Source organism: Pecten maximus, chromosome 14 (assembly GCF_902652985.1).
Source record: "Pecten maximus chromosome 14, xPecMax1.1, whole genome shotgun sequence".
NCBI classification, from domain to species: Eukaryota; Metazoa; Mollusca; class Bivalvia; order Pectinida; family Pectinidae; genus Pecten; species Pecten maximus.
In genome coordinates, this window is record NC_047028.1 from 29456121 (window position 1) to 29475056 (window position 18936).

The 18936-nt window shown below is 37.6% G+C and overlaps 1 protein-coding gene across 3 annotated transcripts in view; it reads left to right on the top strand.

Moving 5' to 3' along the window:
- The first annotated feature begins 608 nt into the window (after positions 1-608).
- The window catches only part of LOC117341985 (myosin-VIIa-like), a 44019-nt gene continuing 25691 nt past the window's right edge, over positions 609-18936 (top strand). The window contains exon 1 of one of the 3 annotated variants that reach the window (XM_033903899.1): positions 609-1131. In XM_033903899.1, the coding sequence (XP_033759790.1) occupies positions 1107-1131 (25 nt within the window). In that variant the 5' untranslated portion in view covers positions 609-1106. The remainder of the gene's footprint in view (positions 1132-18936) is intronic. The other 2 variants (XM_033903900.1, XM_033903901.1) reach the window with 2 other exon arrangements.

Below are 18936 nucleotides of genomic sequence, written 5' to 3' on the forward strand. Positions count from 1 at the left end.
AATATCAGTTTCAGTCTGGATTTCGGTTTCATTATTATGTTTGTATTCTCCTCTGTTCTATTTTTCTAATAACTTAAATATGCATAAGCTTCGAAAATATCTTTAATGCTTGAAACTTGTATATGTAGTACTCATGTTAAACTATATGTAAAGACTCTAGATTAAATTCAATTTATACATAATTTTTAACGTAGCATATAATCGGACGTTGACTAAATAAATTTATGAGTTCCCCCTTACAGCTTTAGATATAAACAGACGTTTCGACTAAAGAAGCGAACACACCTACTCCTCAATCTTATACCTACAGTTTGGCTGACCACCGTACTCTATTAAAATGACCAGTGGCAAAAAAGAATCATTTTATCAAATCTAAATGAGTGTTTGTGTATCTTTAAACCCCCTCCTCTGTGTATCTATAAACACATTCCTCGGTCGATAACGTCCCCGACATGTAATCTACCTGCCTGTCCATGTTTAGAACTCCTGAAGTACTTTCGCTTTGATAACACCTTTGATGAAATTTAAAAGCTTTTGATAGGAATAAATCCCGAGAAACCCCGAAGGATTATTTTGAAAAACTATATGCAACCGTGTTGAGTCGGGCTTTACTATTGAATCGAATGGAGTTGCGTTAAAAACCTGTCGTGGTGCTATTTTAAGACGAACGTGGAAGTCCATTCATTACAAGTTCTGGGTCAAACAGGTCTACCCTGTTATACGATTTGGTCTAGTTCACACCAATACCCGTGTGTATATACAGGGTGTGTTCGTGTAACATGGCGGAGTAGCAAACGAGGTACCCGAACGACAACATTCTCACCTGTTCCCCGTGTTCATACGGCGATAACTGGTCCTGTTTTGGATTATATATAGATGTATATTTATATAGTTGTACGCTCTCAGTGTTGAAGTTTCACTGGAATATTCACCTGTGATCTCAGGTAACATACCTGTAGTAGTTACAAATACATACCTGTGCTAACACGCGAATACAGGTGAGACACGAAAAGTGGAAAAAGTGTTTAACATAATGTGTTTTGTGGAATATTGATCTATTTTTACAATGGAACTTAGCTGTATGTGAAGAAAAAAAAATCAAAAATATGGCGACAAGCTCAGGACGACCGGTAAGTCTGGAGTGTACTAGGTAGTGAAATATGTATGCTATAATGTACATAAGATTTAAATAATCAATTAGCTGAACTCGGCCTGTGTCTACTTATACATTGTAAATACAGCTACTGTTCATGTACATATTAATGTATTTCTGCTGTAATCTGTCACTCATTTTCTTAGAGTAACGAACCTAACATATGTCAATAACGCTGATTTCACAGAGACAATGATTAACGTGTTGAATTTCAGAAAATCGTTCCTCGTGTTGAAAACAGCACCTGTATGCAGGCTGCATTTAATATCATATTACTTTCAATGCCCGGGAGCTCACAACACAATATTTCAGTATTAAATCATGCTACGGCTGACGATAATTAAACAAACGTTAGCTATTGATTTGATCATGTGCGCATTTTAAGTAGACGAATGATAAGTAATTATGCTTATGTTGTGTAGTTAGTAGTATAACTGTAATTTTGACTCGCAATATATTTATACATGTAACACACGTTTGCCCGTTTCTGTAATTACACACGTTGTGGCAATAATGTTCGGCTCTGAATGTTTCCTTCCACGCTGTTTATCGTATATAATAGAGGTCGTTAGCGATTATATAGTGTATTTCTTTGCTTAAAATCATAGAACTTGGGTAAAATGACACTGTTGAGGTGCCATGACTTGTGACGTCATATATACCTTACGTCACCCTATTTTTTCAGCTGTGAAAAAGTCCTTCCGTTGTCTTTTTATGTTTAGAGTCTAACTCTAGCGTAAGTCTAAATCTAGCTTCATGCTGTAAAATATGGAATTGTCAATTACATGATATACTCGTCCAATGACTTCAATATGTTATAAAGACTAGTACGTACCCTGTATATAATACCTGGGACCTATCGGTTGTAGAGTCAATATAATTCACTAGTTTGGCAATGTTAACGATTTTCGTGTTGGACTACCATTAAGATAGTATCGATACACGGTCATTCATCCAGCCTGTTGATAGAGGCAGTCACAATCAACACCTCCGACGAGTTAAGATAATATCGTAATTATCTGTACTTTGATAACGTATAAAGTATATATATTCAGTAAGCCTTTCCCCGGCCCATGTTTGAATTTCGTTCATTCAAACCACCAGACATCGTCTCCTGTCCCACCATAGACTCATTTAAATAGCCATCTACCGTCAATACCACCAGCAAATATAGCAAAATATCTTATCAATGTTTTATCTTAATATACATAGATTTTTTTTTTTAAATCTTCCTCCATTTTCACTCCTTGTTGAAGTTGGCCAGTACCATATAAACATAGACAAGTCATTATCCCATCGCAATGAAGAAAATCTGAATACAATCTCAATCTGATCTTTGAACATGCACTAGTGCAAATTTTAACAGATGTTTATTCCCGCGGGCGGGACAAGAGGGTAAGGGTTGTTTGTTTGCTTGTTTTATTTAACGTCCTATTAACAGCCAGGGTCATTTAAGGACGTGCCTGGTTTTGGAGGTGGTACCCGGAGAAAAAAACCACCGGCCCACGGTCAGTACCTGGCAACTGCCCCACGTAGGTTTCGAATTCGTAACCCAGAGGTGGAGGGCTAGTTTTTCCAAGTAGTTCGAAATGGAAGTCAATCGTCTATAAAGCTGTTTTTAATTGGGAAGAATTAATGATGTACAATAGAATGAATAACGATTCAGATTTCAGTAGGTTTATGCTCATTCAAGATGTAATTTCTCCACATATTTTATGGACAGTAGCACTAAAATTCCCTGAACATCTCAGCAAGTTAAGTAATATAGTTCGACTATGTACGGATTTAAGATCAACAAACCTTATAGAACTGTGCCATTTCTGTGGTATTTTACATGATGACCGTATATCACATATAGTACTCCATTGTACAAAAACTGAAAGTCTTAGAGACGATCTCTGGTGTCTTATTAGTGCTGTTTTTGATATAGAATTTAGCGTGTTCTTACATTCCTTATCGGAATATAACTTAATTCATGTACTACTTGGTGGTAGTCTTCCCTACAGATTAAGTCCATCTGATCATGTGATATTTGTACTGCATAGTGCTATTTTTGTTGATAAAATGTTGTTGTTATATCAGCATTAATAGTGTAATACACGTATGGCATACAATGTTGTTTTTTTACATGAGTAGTGCCAAATTAATAACTGTTTAATTGATTTATCAATTATTTATCTATTATTATTATTATATCACCCCTTCGTGTGTGTTAATGCCTGTGAAAGCCTGAGAGGACTTTGCTGGTAGGGCTCTCCCCAACCGCTGGAAACCTCAGGCTTCACATGCATGCATTGTAATGATTTTTGTATCATTTGCTACTTTCGTGACCTTTCATTATGTAGTTATTTAACTATTTCATTATGTATTCATTTACCCGGTCATCTCTGTAAATAATTGATGTGTTTATTTTTTTTGACAAAAATGTATATTTCTTTTTGTAACTCTTCAATTTGGAGGAAATAAAGAAATAATAATAATAAAGTAGGTTTCGAATTCGTAACCCAGAGGTGGAGGGCTAGTGTTAAAGTGTCGGGACACCTTAACCACTCGACCACTACACAAGGATAAGGTGTGTTGGGGTAGTGATATGTCACGGTAGGGGGTAGGGGTCGGGGTAGGATTATACGTATATGGTGATAATAGCAGAATTAAGAGAGATATGAATTACATGTATAATTAAATGCATTGACTATCATCCACAACTCATTATATTTATACATTATCTACATAGCTTGGGGACTAAAACACGCGTTGGGATTTAATAAATTCCTCACCTAAACCGACATTATTTTGTACAGTATACAACATACATGTATATAGCTTTATAACTCGATACCTCCCCGGTCTATACGTCCTCCGCGTGCCGTTGAGACAGGATATGGACGTTAGAATAATTCAGAAGTAACACAAAGGAACTGAAAGTCATTAAATAAACATTCCATGTAATTTTACCTGTGGTTGCTTTATTAAGAAAAAGTAACACGGCAATACAATTGTTAACATTTCTCTCAGGTGAAAATCGAACAGGTAGGCTTATCAAAAAATTTAATGTACACAAAGAATTAAAAGTACCTTGTGTATTAAAGATATTCCACATTCCGCTCACACAATAACATTACTCATATGTATAACTACGTCATTTCGTCTAGTGGTATGTACAGGTGTCTACAATTGATCCGATTTTACCTGTTCATAATTCAAACGTAACCTCAAAAGGAAAGTTCGTGTCTGTTATACTAGTAAAGGTATCAATGTATATGTATTCATGACGCGTAGCCAAACTTGTACGATTGTGGATAAATTCTCACACCTGGTGAGCCTTGTGGTATTTATTTTATTTATTCATTTATTTATTTTTACGCGATTTTATAACTTTATAAACTACTCGAGAGTCCACCCCCAACCCCCAACAAACCCCCAATTCTTGGCCCCACTCGATTGGTCCACACGTAACAACATGACTCGTTATTCTACCGTAACAAACACTCTTCCGGGTTTTATTAAATTACCTAAACCGACCAGGGTATTAAGTAGACCCTGGTAGATTATATGTTTTAGCCACCAAAAATGAAACTTGACTCTCAGAATTGATAGGGACATGTCATTGTCTACTTTTTGACCCTTTAGCTTTCTGGGAAATAGTTAGACTTGCTTAAAACATCAAAGGTATCTAGTCCATCGCTCTAACCGGCTCAGTACTATCTAGTTGCAAGAGAGATCTGAGAGTTCGTAGAATCTGAAGATCGAGGGAGAAAGATGACATTAACTCCTAGAGACATCATCTTAACAAGTCTACAAGTTAATCCCTAATTCTACACGCATTTCACATTTCATTTAATACAGAACCGCTTAAAATTCATCTCTTGATAAAGTTCGTTGACATTTGAAGATGGAAATTTTGATTTGTAGTCGAAATAAAAGTGTCCATTCTATATCAATTAGGATATTAAAACGGATTTAAGGCTGATGTAAAACGTTTGGTATAGTTCAGTAAACGTATGGAAAATATAGACGCATTTGTCATTTTCCCATACAATTTGGTGTTGAAACGTATTGGGCATATGTACTTTGTGTTGATAGCTGCACACACGAGATCGCAATAACATTCTTCAACTCTCATGACCATCTTCTTCTTCTTCTTCTTCTTTTTCTTCTTCTTCTTCTTCTTCTTCTTCTTCTTCGTTTCATAATATCCAGATAATATTTTCAAAAATTGTAATAACAGTATTTTGACCAATATTCCCAGCCCTACTTACAATTCGACAGATTTTGTCACACCAGAGTTACTAAGTAGAAAATCGTCCTGATAACGGATTTATTTAAAACCTCTGACAGGATCATTTAGCCTAAATGCGTTAACTATAGAAATTATGACAGCTTTATTTACAATTTAATATTCCCGTGGGCGCTTTACCGATATCACGTGACGGATCACTTAACGTAATACACGTACTATACAGGGTAATAAGCCAATGGCTCTCCCTAGTTTGATCGTTTATAAAATGAACTGGAGATGAGGTTGGGAAAATGAGGTGTTTAAAAAGTGATGGGTTTAAACAGTTGTCGATACTTCAGTCAATAACTGAATTCAGTTTTACCACATATCATCGGATTGACTAAGTTATAAAACATTAAAATGAACATTAAGATACCGCACGGATTTAAACGAGATCAATAGATACTGTTTAACCTTAATATGGGCTTTTAAACGTTTTAACGTTTACTGAAATAAATACCGTATATTATTTAAGGAAATACCATTTACTTAAGATTTAAGATAGATGGTGCCCTGTGTCGCCGATGAAGCGAGACAAAATACTATATTCTCAATGTACTTATTCTTATAGCGTTTACATGTAAATTTCATTGAATTTGATTGTTTACACAAATATTTCTATCGGACCGGAAATGTTTTTTATTGATCGGCGCAATTCTTTCCAACGAAAGTAAGATGTACAGAAAATATAAGTAAATTCCCTCTCCTCACGTCAGTTTAGTCCCATGGCTGGAGTTCCCGTTAAGGTCTCGAGTTGCCGTTTATGTCACAGGTTCCTGTTTATGTCATTAATTCCCGTTTAAGTCACAGTTTTCCCGTTAATGTCATTAGTTCCCGTTTATGTCACGACTTCCTGTTTATGTCACGAGTTCCCGTTTATGTCACGAGTTCCTGTTTATGTCACCATTTCCCGTTTATGTCATTAGTTCCTGTTTATGTCACCATTTCCCGTTTATGTTACGAGTTCTTATTTATGTCACCAGTTCCCGTTTATGTCACCAGTTCCTGTTTATGTCACGAGTTCCCGTTTATGTCATTAATTCCCGTTTATGTCACCATTTCCCGTTTATGTCATTAGTTCCTGTTTATGTCACCATTTCCCGTTTATGTTACGAGTTCTTATTTATGTCACCAGTTCCCGTTTATGTCACCAGTTCCTGTTTATGTCACGAGTTCCCGTTTATGTCATTAATTCCCGTTTAAGTCACGGTTTTCCCGTTAATGTCAGTAGTTCCCGTTTATGTCAGGAGTTCCTGTTTATGTCACCATTTCCCGTTTATGTCACGAGTTCTTATTTATGTCACCAGTTCCCGTTTATATCACGGTTTCCCCATGATGTCCCGAGTTTCCGATTATGTCACAGGATCATGTTTATGTCATGTGTTCCCGTTTATGTCACAGGTTTCCGTTTAATACCGTAGGTTTCACTTTAAAGTACCCCATTTCGAATCTTTGAATGAAAGTAGGACGTAAGTGATTCAGATCAAATGCTTCTCTATCTGTTTTAACAAAATGTTTCTTCATAATATTTCATTTTCTCACTTTCGGCCATTGTGTTTGCGTTCGCCGGTGTGAGGAAGACACGTGATTCGGTTTCCATACCTTGGTCCAAAGTCTAAAGTCAACACAGAATCGGATTTATAACGAGCATTACCGACCAATTGTGGGTGTTAGTAAAATGGACCGGAAGTGATGTGAAACGCGCCAGCGGCATGACATTGCAGTCATGTGACAAATCATGTAGGCGACGTCCTCCAATGACCTAATTGTGCTGTTAGGACGTTAAAAAGTAACAGCCTATAGCACCATCATAACCTCAGGACCCTGACCTATGAAGTCACCATCCGAGTAACTTGATTTAGCTCTGTTCGCCGCCATTAAACAGAGATTTTGTTTTAACGACCGTAAATACATTTTCATACCGTCATGATTCCATTGGGACGGGCTTTTTTGATCGTTCGACGAACAGTGTGGATGTATACATGACGCATAGAGTTGAGATTATACGGTGACTGGGAATTATACTGTACATTTTCGATTGATGTACCAATTATATAGTATACATAGCAATTTCCATTTCTGTTAATATAGTTACTTACCCAGAAAAATAAAGTGGCCTTTATGGACAAGTGGTCCCATATACAGGTTTATGGGTATTGTACCTTTTAACATGGTGACCCAGAACAGGTGATCTTTATAGACAGTGCTTCATTATACCCAGATGGCCTTTCGAGAAGGTTTGGGGTTGCATAATTGGAGATTGCCTCCTTTCAGAAAACATCTACTAATACCAACAATTATATTAATATGATAATGAACCCATTAATTGGGATAGGTCAATATAAGCATATGCTGTGACACGCCCCTGTGGTTGTAACCCCTTTTAACCGAATCACAGGCAATATCCGATCATTTAGGCGCCGGATTCGGTAAGATTTCGACCCCTTGTGCCTGCTGTGACTCGATTTCGTATAGTCACGGATGTAGGCCTAATTAATGTTACACATCTCGCCATCATGTACAGCAAATTCTATAAACTTGTTTAGCAAGGCTCTAATGGAGATACGTTGTCAAGTTACGCAGTGTTCAGCTCACAGATTACATAAAAACGAGCTTTATATCCCATAACACAAATAAAATTAGACAAGCACGTTAAACCTGTCGCCATAGGTAATGTTGCTGATGTCAGCAAAACACGAACAATTAAACGAAAGTGAGGCTTCCGCACAGGGACCGGAAATGAAGAGCACGAACAGGCAAACGAAAGAGAGGTTTTCGCATAGGGGCTGGTTATGAAGAATACACGAACAGACAAACGACAGGTGCAAAATATATATCTACCATATAGCTGTGATAAAATTTAATCATTTGCGGATTATTAATACTGCATTTCGGTTTTCGGTCTATACCTGTACGTCGATGGGCCAAATTATGGAGGTCATTATACATGTAGCTGAAGTTCACTGAAATGTCATATTGCAAACACACTGGCATAGCATTTATCCCGACACCGGAATAGCCTTTCATTTAAATGTGCGTCCAGCATTAACATTAAGTGTTATTATGATGTCTTTGGTCCTCACATGAACCAATACTTCAATCAAATTTGCTTGTAAACTTAGGAGCTAAGCCCAAAACATTTAAATACAATGAGACCACTGCCGGAAAAAGAACACCATAGTCTCGCTTTGGCGTCTTTTTGTCGCTATCGAGACATTGCAATTGATATATGGTTATGCAAGGTCATTGGGGTCACTGCGAACACAAATTTGCATTGCTGCATGTCTCGCCAAATCCCTACCCTCCATAAATTGTCAAATTTCGTTTTAATTTAAATGTTCGTGTTGCAAGGGAAACGTAATATGTTTTGATTTTATCAGTAAGGACATCGGGATACAGGAAGTGACACGACACGGCAGGGCGGACTTACATAACAGGGGTTGTATTTACATTATTCACCGGTAACTAGACAGCGGGTCGGATTAGACATATTTACAATGTGTACATTCTCAAGAGATTTATTTCTTTGTATATATCACAAGTCTTTGTGTTATCAAAAAATACTTAACGTTCACTTAAGACGTTACCGTTTTTGTGATGTACATTTCACTTCCGGTTTACACGCTCAACTACTTTAACATTGTATGCTTTTATTTGATGGACACACAGTTCCTTTTCATATTAGGTAATCTTCACCAGATTAATAAAAGTAAATAATAGAAAAAATCCAAGTATTAGGTAACGAGTAACTATGACGTCATTGTAGTATAATCTTTCATAAATAGCGTACTTTACATACCGTTTTTTTTGTGTGTGTGTATTAATACGGGTTCTCCAATCTATTTACAATAGGTATGCCTTAATATGGCCACCTTTAATCCGATTGTTTACTCTCTAGCTACTGGACAGGTTGGGTCCTTTCTGTGCGAATCTTTCCCTTTAACTTTGTAGTCTTACAATCATTCAGTTTTGCTTAAAAGGATGGACGTTACCGCAATTGTTAATTTAAGTAAGGTATTCACATGTTCAGTATTTACACAATAAAAACAAATACATCCTACTGTATTGCTGACCGATTTAAAGAGGTGACACAGCAGTACTGGTGACCGGTTTGATAAGGTTCCGCTGTACTTTACCAGGTTGTCAGGGCTACACTGTATAAATTGTATCTGGCCGGATTGCTGAGGTTTCGCTGTACAAATTGTCCTGATTTACGAAGATACGCTGAGAAGATGGCGGAATGATAGATATCCTGCTTTATTATAGTAGAGGTTCCGCTATATAACTCGAGGATCAGTTAAGGTTCCGCTATTTAGCTTGCTGATCTGTAGAGATTCCGCTATATAACTCGTTGATCAGTAAAGGTTCCGCTATATAACTCGTTGATCAGTAGAGGTTCCGCTGTATAGCTCATTGATCAGTAGAGGTTCCGCTATATAGACCGTTGATCAGTAGAGGTCCCGCTGTATAGATCGTTGATCAGTAGAGGTTCCCCTTTATAGCTCGTTGATCTGTAGATATTCCAATATATAACTCGTTGATCAGTAGAGGTTCCGCTATATAGCCCGTTGATCAGTAGAGGTTCCGCTATATAGCTTGTTGATCAGTAGAGGTTCCGCTATATAGCCCGTTGATCAGTAGAGGTTCCACTATATAGCTTGTTGATCAGTAGAGGTTCCGCTATATAGATCGTTGATCAGTAGATATTCCAATATACAGCCTGTTGATCAGTAGAGGTTCCGCTATATAACTCATTGATCAGTAGAGGTTCCGCTATATAGCTCATTGATCAGTAGAGGTTCCGCTATATACACGAGCGTAGATCGTTGATCAGTAGAGGTTCCGCTATATAGCCTGTTGATCAGTAGAGATTCCGCTGTATAGCTCATCGATCAGTAGAGATTCCGCTATATAAATCGTTGATCAGTAGAGATTCCGCTATATAGATCGTTGATCAGTAGAGGTTCCGCTATATAGCTCGTGTATCAGTAGAGGTTCCGCTTTATATATCGTTGATAAGTAGAGGTTCCGCTATATAGCCCATTGATCAGTAGAGATTCTGCTATAAAGCTCGTTGATCAGTAGAGGTTCTGCTATGGAGCTGGTTGATTGATAAATATTTCAAACTATATATCTATGAACGAGTTATCAGTATTTATTTGAATCATTGTTCGGACTATCAATTCTTCTCAACATATACCGTATTATTTAAATTATATTACCGTAACACGACGTTCAAGGCTATGCATCAATTAAGAAAGTTATAATTCCTTAATGACAACACCGTATTTCAGTAAATAGACTGTAAATACATTCGCGGTCAATTAATTTTACTGTTCCTCTTTCGTGTCTAGATTTTGACCCCAAGCAAAGACAAAGGAATACATTACTGTCAATCAGATATAGGCCGATGGCTGTTCTACTTGATGAATGTCATAATAAAAATTCCTGCATTTTTATATCATTAATATCACGATGTGTGGTTATTAGTAAATAATTGCTTTGGATATACGTGAACTGATTTAGATATATATAAATACATCTTTTTTTCATTTTTATCTTTATTGACATAAGCAAGTACATCTCTCTAGTAGCAAGGCTAAAGCAGGTGACAATTGATTTGTTTGTGTTCAACCGTGAGCTTTATTTATTATTTAAATATCATTTTCAAAATATCAAAAAAAAATGCATTTTAACGCTACATAAGAGGTTGATGTATTAGAATCAACAAAATGCATTATCATACGTAGTATATATTTAAACAAGAGGCCCAATGGGCCTGTATCGCTCACCTGCCTCTACACAAAATTGCAGTTGATTGAGGTCATTTATACAGATACTATGCTGATAACAACTTTATTTAAATATCAGAGTAAGCCAGGTTAATTCATGTCAATATATTTTCTAGTCCTTCATTCCAGCATACTATTGGCCTAAGATCGGTTCTTGGCGACTCTTGGCTCTAAGCATGCTACAGACAGGCCCAATATCAAGTCCCTGGGCCTCTTGGTTATTGAGAAGAAGTTGTTTGAATATTATAGCCTATTTGACCCATGTGACCTTGAATGAAGGTCAAGGTCATCTATTTGAACAAACTTGGTAGCCCTTCAACCCAGCATGCTACAGGCCCAATAGCAAGTCCCTGGGCCTCTTGGTTATTGAGAAGAAGTCGTTTGAAGATTATAGCCTATTTGACCCATGTGACCTTGAATGTAGGTCAAGGTCATTTATTTTAACAAACTTGGTAGCCCTTCATCCCAGCATACTACAGGTCCAATATCAAGTCCCTGGGCCTCTTGGTTATTGAGAAGAAGTTGTTTGAAGATTATAGCCTATTTGACCCATGTGACCTTGAATGAAGGTCAAGGTCATTTATTTGAACAAACTTGGTAGCCCTTCATCCAAGCATGCTACAGGCCCAATATCAAGTCCCTGGGCCTCTTGGTTATTGAGAAGAAGTCGTTTGAAGATTATAGCCTATTTGACCCATTTGACCTTGAATGAAGGTCAAGGTCATTTATTTGAACTAACTTGGTAGCCCTTCACCCCAACATGCTACAGGCCCAATATCAAATCCCTGGACCTCTTGGTTATTGAGAAGAAGTCGTTTGAAGATTATAGCCTATTTGACCCATTTGACCTTGAATGAAGGTCAAGGTCATTTATTTGAACTAACTTGGTAGCCCTTCACCCCAACATGCTACATGCCCAATATCAAATCCCTGGACCTCTTGGTTATTGAGAAGAAGTCGTTTGAAGATTATAGCCTATTTGACCCATGTGACCTTGAATGAAGGTCAAGGTCATTTATTTGAACAAACTTTGTAGAACTTCATCCAAGCATGCTACAGGCCCAATATCAAGTCTCTGGGCCTCTTGGTTATTGAGAAGAAGTCGTTTGAAGATTATAGCCTATTTGACCCATGTGACCTTGAATGAAGGTCAAGGTCAGTTTTTTGAACAAACTTGGTAGCCCTTCACCCCAGCATGCTACAGGCCCAATATCAAATCCCTGGACCTCTTGGTTATTGAGAAGAAGTCGTTTGAAGATTATAGCCTATTTGACCCATTTGACCTTGAATGAAGGTCAAGGTCATTTATTTGAACAAACTTGGTAGCCCTTCACCCCAGCATGCTACAGGCCCAATATCAAGTCCCTGGGCCTCTTGGTTATTGAGAAGAAGTTGTTTGAAAATTTTAGCTTATTTGACCAATGTGACCTTGAATGATGGTCAATGTCATTTATTTGAACAAACTTGGTAGCCTTTCACCCCAGCATGCTACAGGCCCAATATCAAGTCCCTGGGCCTGTTGGTTATTGAGAAGAAGTCGTTTGAAGATTATAGCCTATTTGACCCATGTGACCTTGAATGATGGTCAAGGTTATTTACTTTAACAAACTTGGTAGCCGTTCACCCCAGCATGTTACAAGCCCAATATCAAGTTCCTGGGCCTCTTGGTTATTGAGAAGAAGTCATTTGAAGATTATAGCCTATTTGACCCATGTGACCTTGAATGAAGGTCAAGGTCTTTATTTGAACAAACTTGGTAGCCCTTCACCCCAGCATGCTACAGGCCCAATATCAAGTCCCTGGGCCTCTTGGTTATTGAGAAGAAGTCGTTCGAAGATTATAGCTTATTTGACCCCTGTGACCTTGAATGAAGGTCAAGGTCAATTATTTGAACAAACTTGGTAGCCCTTCACCCCAGCATGCTACAGGCCCAATATGAAGTTCCTGGGCCTCTTGGTTATTGAGAAGAAGTTGTTTAAATGAAAAAGTTGACGCCGGACGGACGGACGGCCGGACGGACAGACGGACGGACGACGGACGCCGCACCATGGCATAAGCTCACTTGCCCTTCGGGCAGGTGAGCTTATAAAACGATAAATATCTTTCAACATGTGCGATTTAAAAATATCTTAAAACCATAATCTAGACGTTCGACCATACACATGTCAGGACTAATTAAACGACTCTATATAGACTGGACATGCTTGTTTACGTACCAAAGGAACTATAAATAGGTTTAAAGACATGCATGTGCAGGCATACCAATGTTTCTTTATATTTATAGACGTGCTGTGTTTTAACTATATTCAAATTAGAATAGAGGTGTCTACATAACTTTGTGGCCATAAATAATCTGCAGATGAGAAAACTCATAAACATTATTTTCAGGCTAATAGCAACGATTCATGCGTTTTCAGTTATAAATATACAAAGTCTACGATTTGTTGACAAACCAGTTTTCAGTGGTTATATGTTCACCCAGTCGTAACACACGGGCGTAATTTTAGGTTTTCGTAGGTATTTCGCAAAACAGGATGTTTTATACATTTACATATTTATAAAGGCGTTTATCGGTTTTAACTTTAGAAATTATGAAATATGCAGGTAGGATTGTTTTTTGGTCTTGAGTTGACATTTTGTAACAAGATATAAGAGGTGTTCGCGTGATGGTTACAAACAGTTAACAATATCACAATATACATTTTATAAACGTTGGCCACCAGAAGATGCGATAAATATGTATAGCGGCATTGTACCGTGACAGCTGTTTACCACTTTAAAGAGAAGAATTTGATTTTAAATAAATGTGATTGCCGATGGTTTGTCCGAGAAAACATTTCAGTGACAGGCCGAAAGAGTCATTGTCAGAAAGAGCTTGAACTAGAACTTTAAAACGACCCTGCAGTGCCCAATCATCTTTGAACACAATTCTCGTACGACAATCAAGGCAAACGAAAAAACGACATCTCGCGCATACATTTTTGTATACATATATCTATAACAGCCAATATATACTTTCCTACTATGCTTTTAGTCGTTGTATGGCCAAATCATCTGTAGACAGAGTCGTCATGTGACTTTAGTCGTTGTATGGCCCCATTACCTGTAGACACCGTCTTCATGTGACATTGGCCCTTGTATGGCCTCATCATCTGTAGAGGGGCCGCGGTGGCCGAGTGGTTAAGGTGTTCCGACACTTTAACGCTAGCCTTCCACCTCTGGGTTGCGAGTTCGAAACCTGCATGGGGCAGTTGCCAGGTACTGACTGTAGGCCGATGGTTTTTCTCCGGGTACTCCGGCTTTCCTCCACCTCCAAACCTGGCACGTCCTTAAATGACCCTGGCTGTTAATAGGACGTTAAACAAAAACAAAAACAAAAAACTCATCTGTAGACACCGTCGTCACGTGACTTTACCGTCGTATGGCCCCATCATCTGTTGACACCGTCGTCACGTGACTTTACCGTTGTATGGCCCCATCATCCATAGACACCGTCGTCATATGACCTGAAGCCGTTGCATGACCCAATCATCTGTAGACACCGTCGTCATGTGACTGAAGCCGTTGTATGACCCAATCATCTGTAGACACCGTCGTCATGTGACTGAAGCCGTTGTATGACCCAATCATCTGTAGACACCGTCGTCATGTGACTGAAGCCGTTGTATGACCCAATCATATGCAGACACCGTCGTCATGTGACTTTAGTTGTTGTATAGCCCTATCATCTGTAGACACCGTCGTCATGTGACTTTAGTTGTTGTATAGCCTCGCCATCATTTGACCTTAGTTTTAGGGTAAATCCTCCATCCGGGGGCACCATCTCAAAAGAGAACTTAGTTGATACATGTATGAAACGATGACTGCATGAATTAACTGCACGCTATGTACAATGTACATGTTAAAATTTAATAAAAAAAAAACATTGATCAGAAAATACAACATTTATATTAGCACTAATGGTTTGTATTTCAAATCCATCATAAGATTTTGACCCCACCCCACCGTTCTTGACCCTTCGAGTATGTATATACGCCCTCACCATCGGATTATGATGTACTCCTTAATATACAAACATACGCATTCTACGTCACCAACTTCATTAGGGGAAGCTAGAAATGCTATTTATGGAATAATTGAATGGGCGAATGGACAAACAAGTCACATCCACCTGATCACAGTATAGGCTTAGACTGTACACTTATACGACACTGGATATGGGTTTAAACCTAGGTTATGTCAAAACAATGAACATTCTTATCACAGAGGTTTGGAGGAATTCAATGAAAGATAAACTCTTTAAGGGTCTTTGTTGACATACGTACGTATGTGTAGGTATAACATATACAATGTACATTGTTTAGGGAGCGAAAGCCAAAGGCAGCCTTTCTTTAAAAACTTCTCTATACAATACGAGTTCTAGTTTGCAGGCATTCCAGTAACATAATTGTTAGGGTTAGGTCGGATGGTTAATGTAGGCCAAACACGCATACTGTCACACGCGAGAATTCTTAAAGTGTTTGTTGATTGTAAGATAAGGCATAAGATTTCATTTGTGAAACAACTTTAAGAAACGGACGTCAACGATTTGGCAACGTCACAAAATATACCTCGATATCCACCATCCCTGACGAAACAAAATTCAAATTCAGATGAATTTTTAAAAATATATGTACTTTTATTGTTGATAGATCCGGTTTAGAGTATGGAAAAAATATCTGTATAAGAAAATTGCGTTTATCCCAGCATTAGAAAGAGATACACCCTAAAATACAATGCCATGTTAAGACGTTATGTCTAAAAAAAACCTCTGTTCAACATCATGCACTTTATATGATCTTTGTCTAATGGTTTGTGTCAACTCTGCATACCCACAAACTTTTTCTATTGATTCTGTCCAAAATCTGAACAAATCTTTATTTAAATTGCTTGACGGTTATATTTATGTACTAGTTTCAGCCATTGTGGATTCAGCTTTTCCTGTAACTGGCAATTACAAGTATCCACCACTTTACATTTTATTTTAAAGATTTAGTTAGAATTTACACAACATTTATCCGATGTTTTTGTCAACTCATTACAAAACTTTTAAGGCAATTGTTTCGAGAATTTATCTTCGATAAACTACATCTTTACACGAGATGACGTTCTTAACCTGCCATATGAGTACAAAATATGTGTCAATATTGGGTCATGAGCGCTAGTATTGAAATAGTAACACAACATGGCCGTCAGAAAGTTTTATAATGTGTATTCGTGTTGCTATAAACTACAGCATTACTACATGTCAACACGGCCACCTCAGTTGGTAGTGTTTTTGTAGAACAGCACAATGTTTAACGTATCACTCAAACTTTTATAGTGACAGGAATGTCGTTCGTGTAAATGGATAAAGATTTTTAGATTATTATAGTGCTTACTTGCTTTTAGATCTGTTTACAACCGTGTCATGCCTGTAAAGAAATGATGAGGATGATTCATTTGGGCGTTGAGAATTACAGATGCATTAATTTTTGGTCGAGTAGATATGAAAAGATACGGATTGACTAAACAGGATCCTGTGTTGCACCTGTATAAACGTTACACGTATACAACATTTGCCACGCAGTATATATGTATTTTTTTATATATAATTATGCATACCGGTCAAATCTTCCCGATCATGATTTTACATATCAAGCCCAGGTTCCACGAATGTTTCTATTCATGTTTAACTTAACGATAGGTTCCCGAGTATTTTTCGACTTTTTCTTCAAAGGCCGTTCGGTATTTATCAGAGACTTGTTGACTGAAAGAATTTGAAAATACTCATTAATCCCCTAAGCACAAATCAGAAAAATTAACAAGCTGATGTTATCATTTGTTTTATAAAAAAAAGGTGATTACTTAAAAATAACATAGACGGTTGAACTTGATTGAAATGACGTCACTTCCGTGTTGATACGTTACTAGTTTTACATAATTATTAATCATGACAGCCTATCAACATATATTCAGTCACGGTCTTCAGTATCCTCAAAAACGAAAGAAAAAAAAATACACTCGACGATTCAAACCTTTCAAGCAGACTCCACCGTGCCAAAATGCCGAAGTAATCAATGAAGGGTACAGACCTGTACATATTAAAAGAAAAATACAAGTTTATAAGATTATATTACTGGTGAATATTGGGCAGCACTGACTAGAAATGGGATATATAATGCACCTTAATTAGATCTCTATATGTGGAACAGCCTCATTTTTTGTATGAACAATTTTATTACCTCTGAGAACATTCCAAATATGGCATTTTAATTATTATCGGCTAAGGTGTTCTCAAATACAGAAACGTATACGACTATGCGTAATTATGTTAATAATATATATATTGGTTATTGGTTTGAAGTTACCTCACCCTTTTCAACGTGAGCAGAAATCTGGGTGTTGGTTTTTCTAAAACAGGAACAATATCATAAACTCCTTTTGTTAACTTATACTCAAAGATAAAGGAGATACGGCAAGCCCTTGATCATTGTGTAATTACGAGCAAATACCTTAGATGGAACCAAGGACAAACAGTATACACGTAAAACGTGATCTATAATGTAGGTATCCAGCATTTCTTGACCATTGTGACAATATCTTTTTTGCTAGAATAAATACTTACAAATTTCATGCATCAAAAGAGTTCATTTCACACAGTGAACATTTCACAGGGGAAAATTTGGGAGAATTAAAAAAAAATGTGAAAAATTTCTTAGAATCAATTGATTGGTCATAAATCAATTAATGATACTTAATAATTGTAAAGCGATTTTTCCAAACTCCATGGTTTGGGGTGGTTGGGTTGAAAATGCTGGGTGCGAGTTACGGCTAGAGGATTGAGGGGGGGGGGGCATAACATAATATGATATAATGACTACGTTAAGATCATATTTATGTAATATGGAGGGCAAGAAGCAAATTGGAAATTCCACTGTCAGCAATGTTGATTTGTTGTTGTGAACGCTTTCACAAGCACACAATCCCTATGGATACGATATCGCGGTATTTCCAATATACCTCGTCTGTCGGTCCCGAATGAGACAGACCCGGAGTCACCTAGTGATCCATTTGCAACTTCAGCATTACATGGGAAGAAATCAGGCACGGCAAAAGTTAAAGGACATTATACAGTGAACATACTACTCGATAATCACTGATGCTATCGCTTAACCTGGGTAGATGAAGCCGAAACCATGCCTAGCGGCGTTGTCAGTACGCGCGGTTATTCAGTCTAAATCCAACCACGCCATAAATTGAATTGATAACAGTGAGTCTAATCTCACACCTGACTTTAAAACTTTCCTCAAGACACAGGATGGAGAGAGATAGCTGAAGACGAATTACACACACGACTTGTCAAATGTCTCCGGGTTACCTCGGCCCTGTCCGTGTTTCACCTTCGGGACATATCGTGTTTTTATCATGCAATTACATCGCAAAATGATAATAGAAATTGTAATGTTGAACAGATTTCTAGATCTTGTCTTAGCTTAATATCGAAAGTTTATGTTAAAGATTTGAGGATTTTTGTATTCGCCGTGTGAAAGAAGATAAGGCACAAGAAAAAGGCCCCGTGTTTACTTTTACGATACACGATATAATCAGTGAACAGTACGCCGTGTGAAAGAAAGCAAACAGGCTACTTATTTCAAACATGCTTGCTCGTCTGTCTTGTAATCCTGTTTATT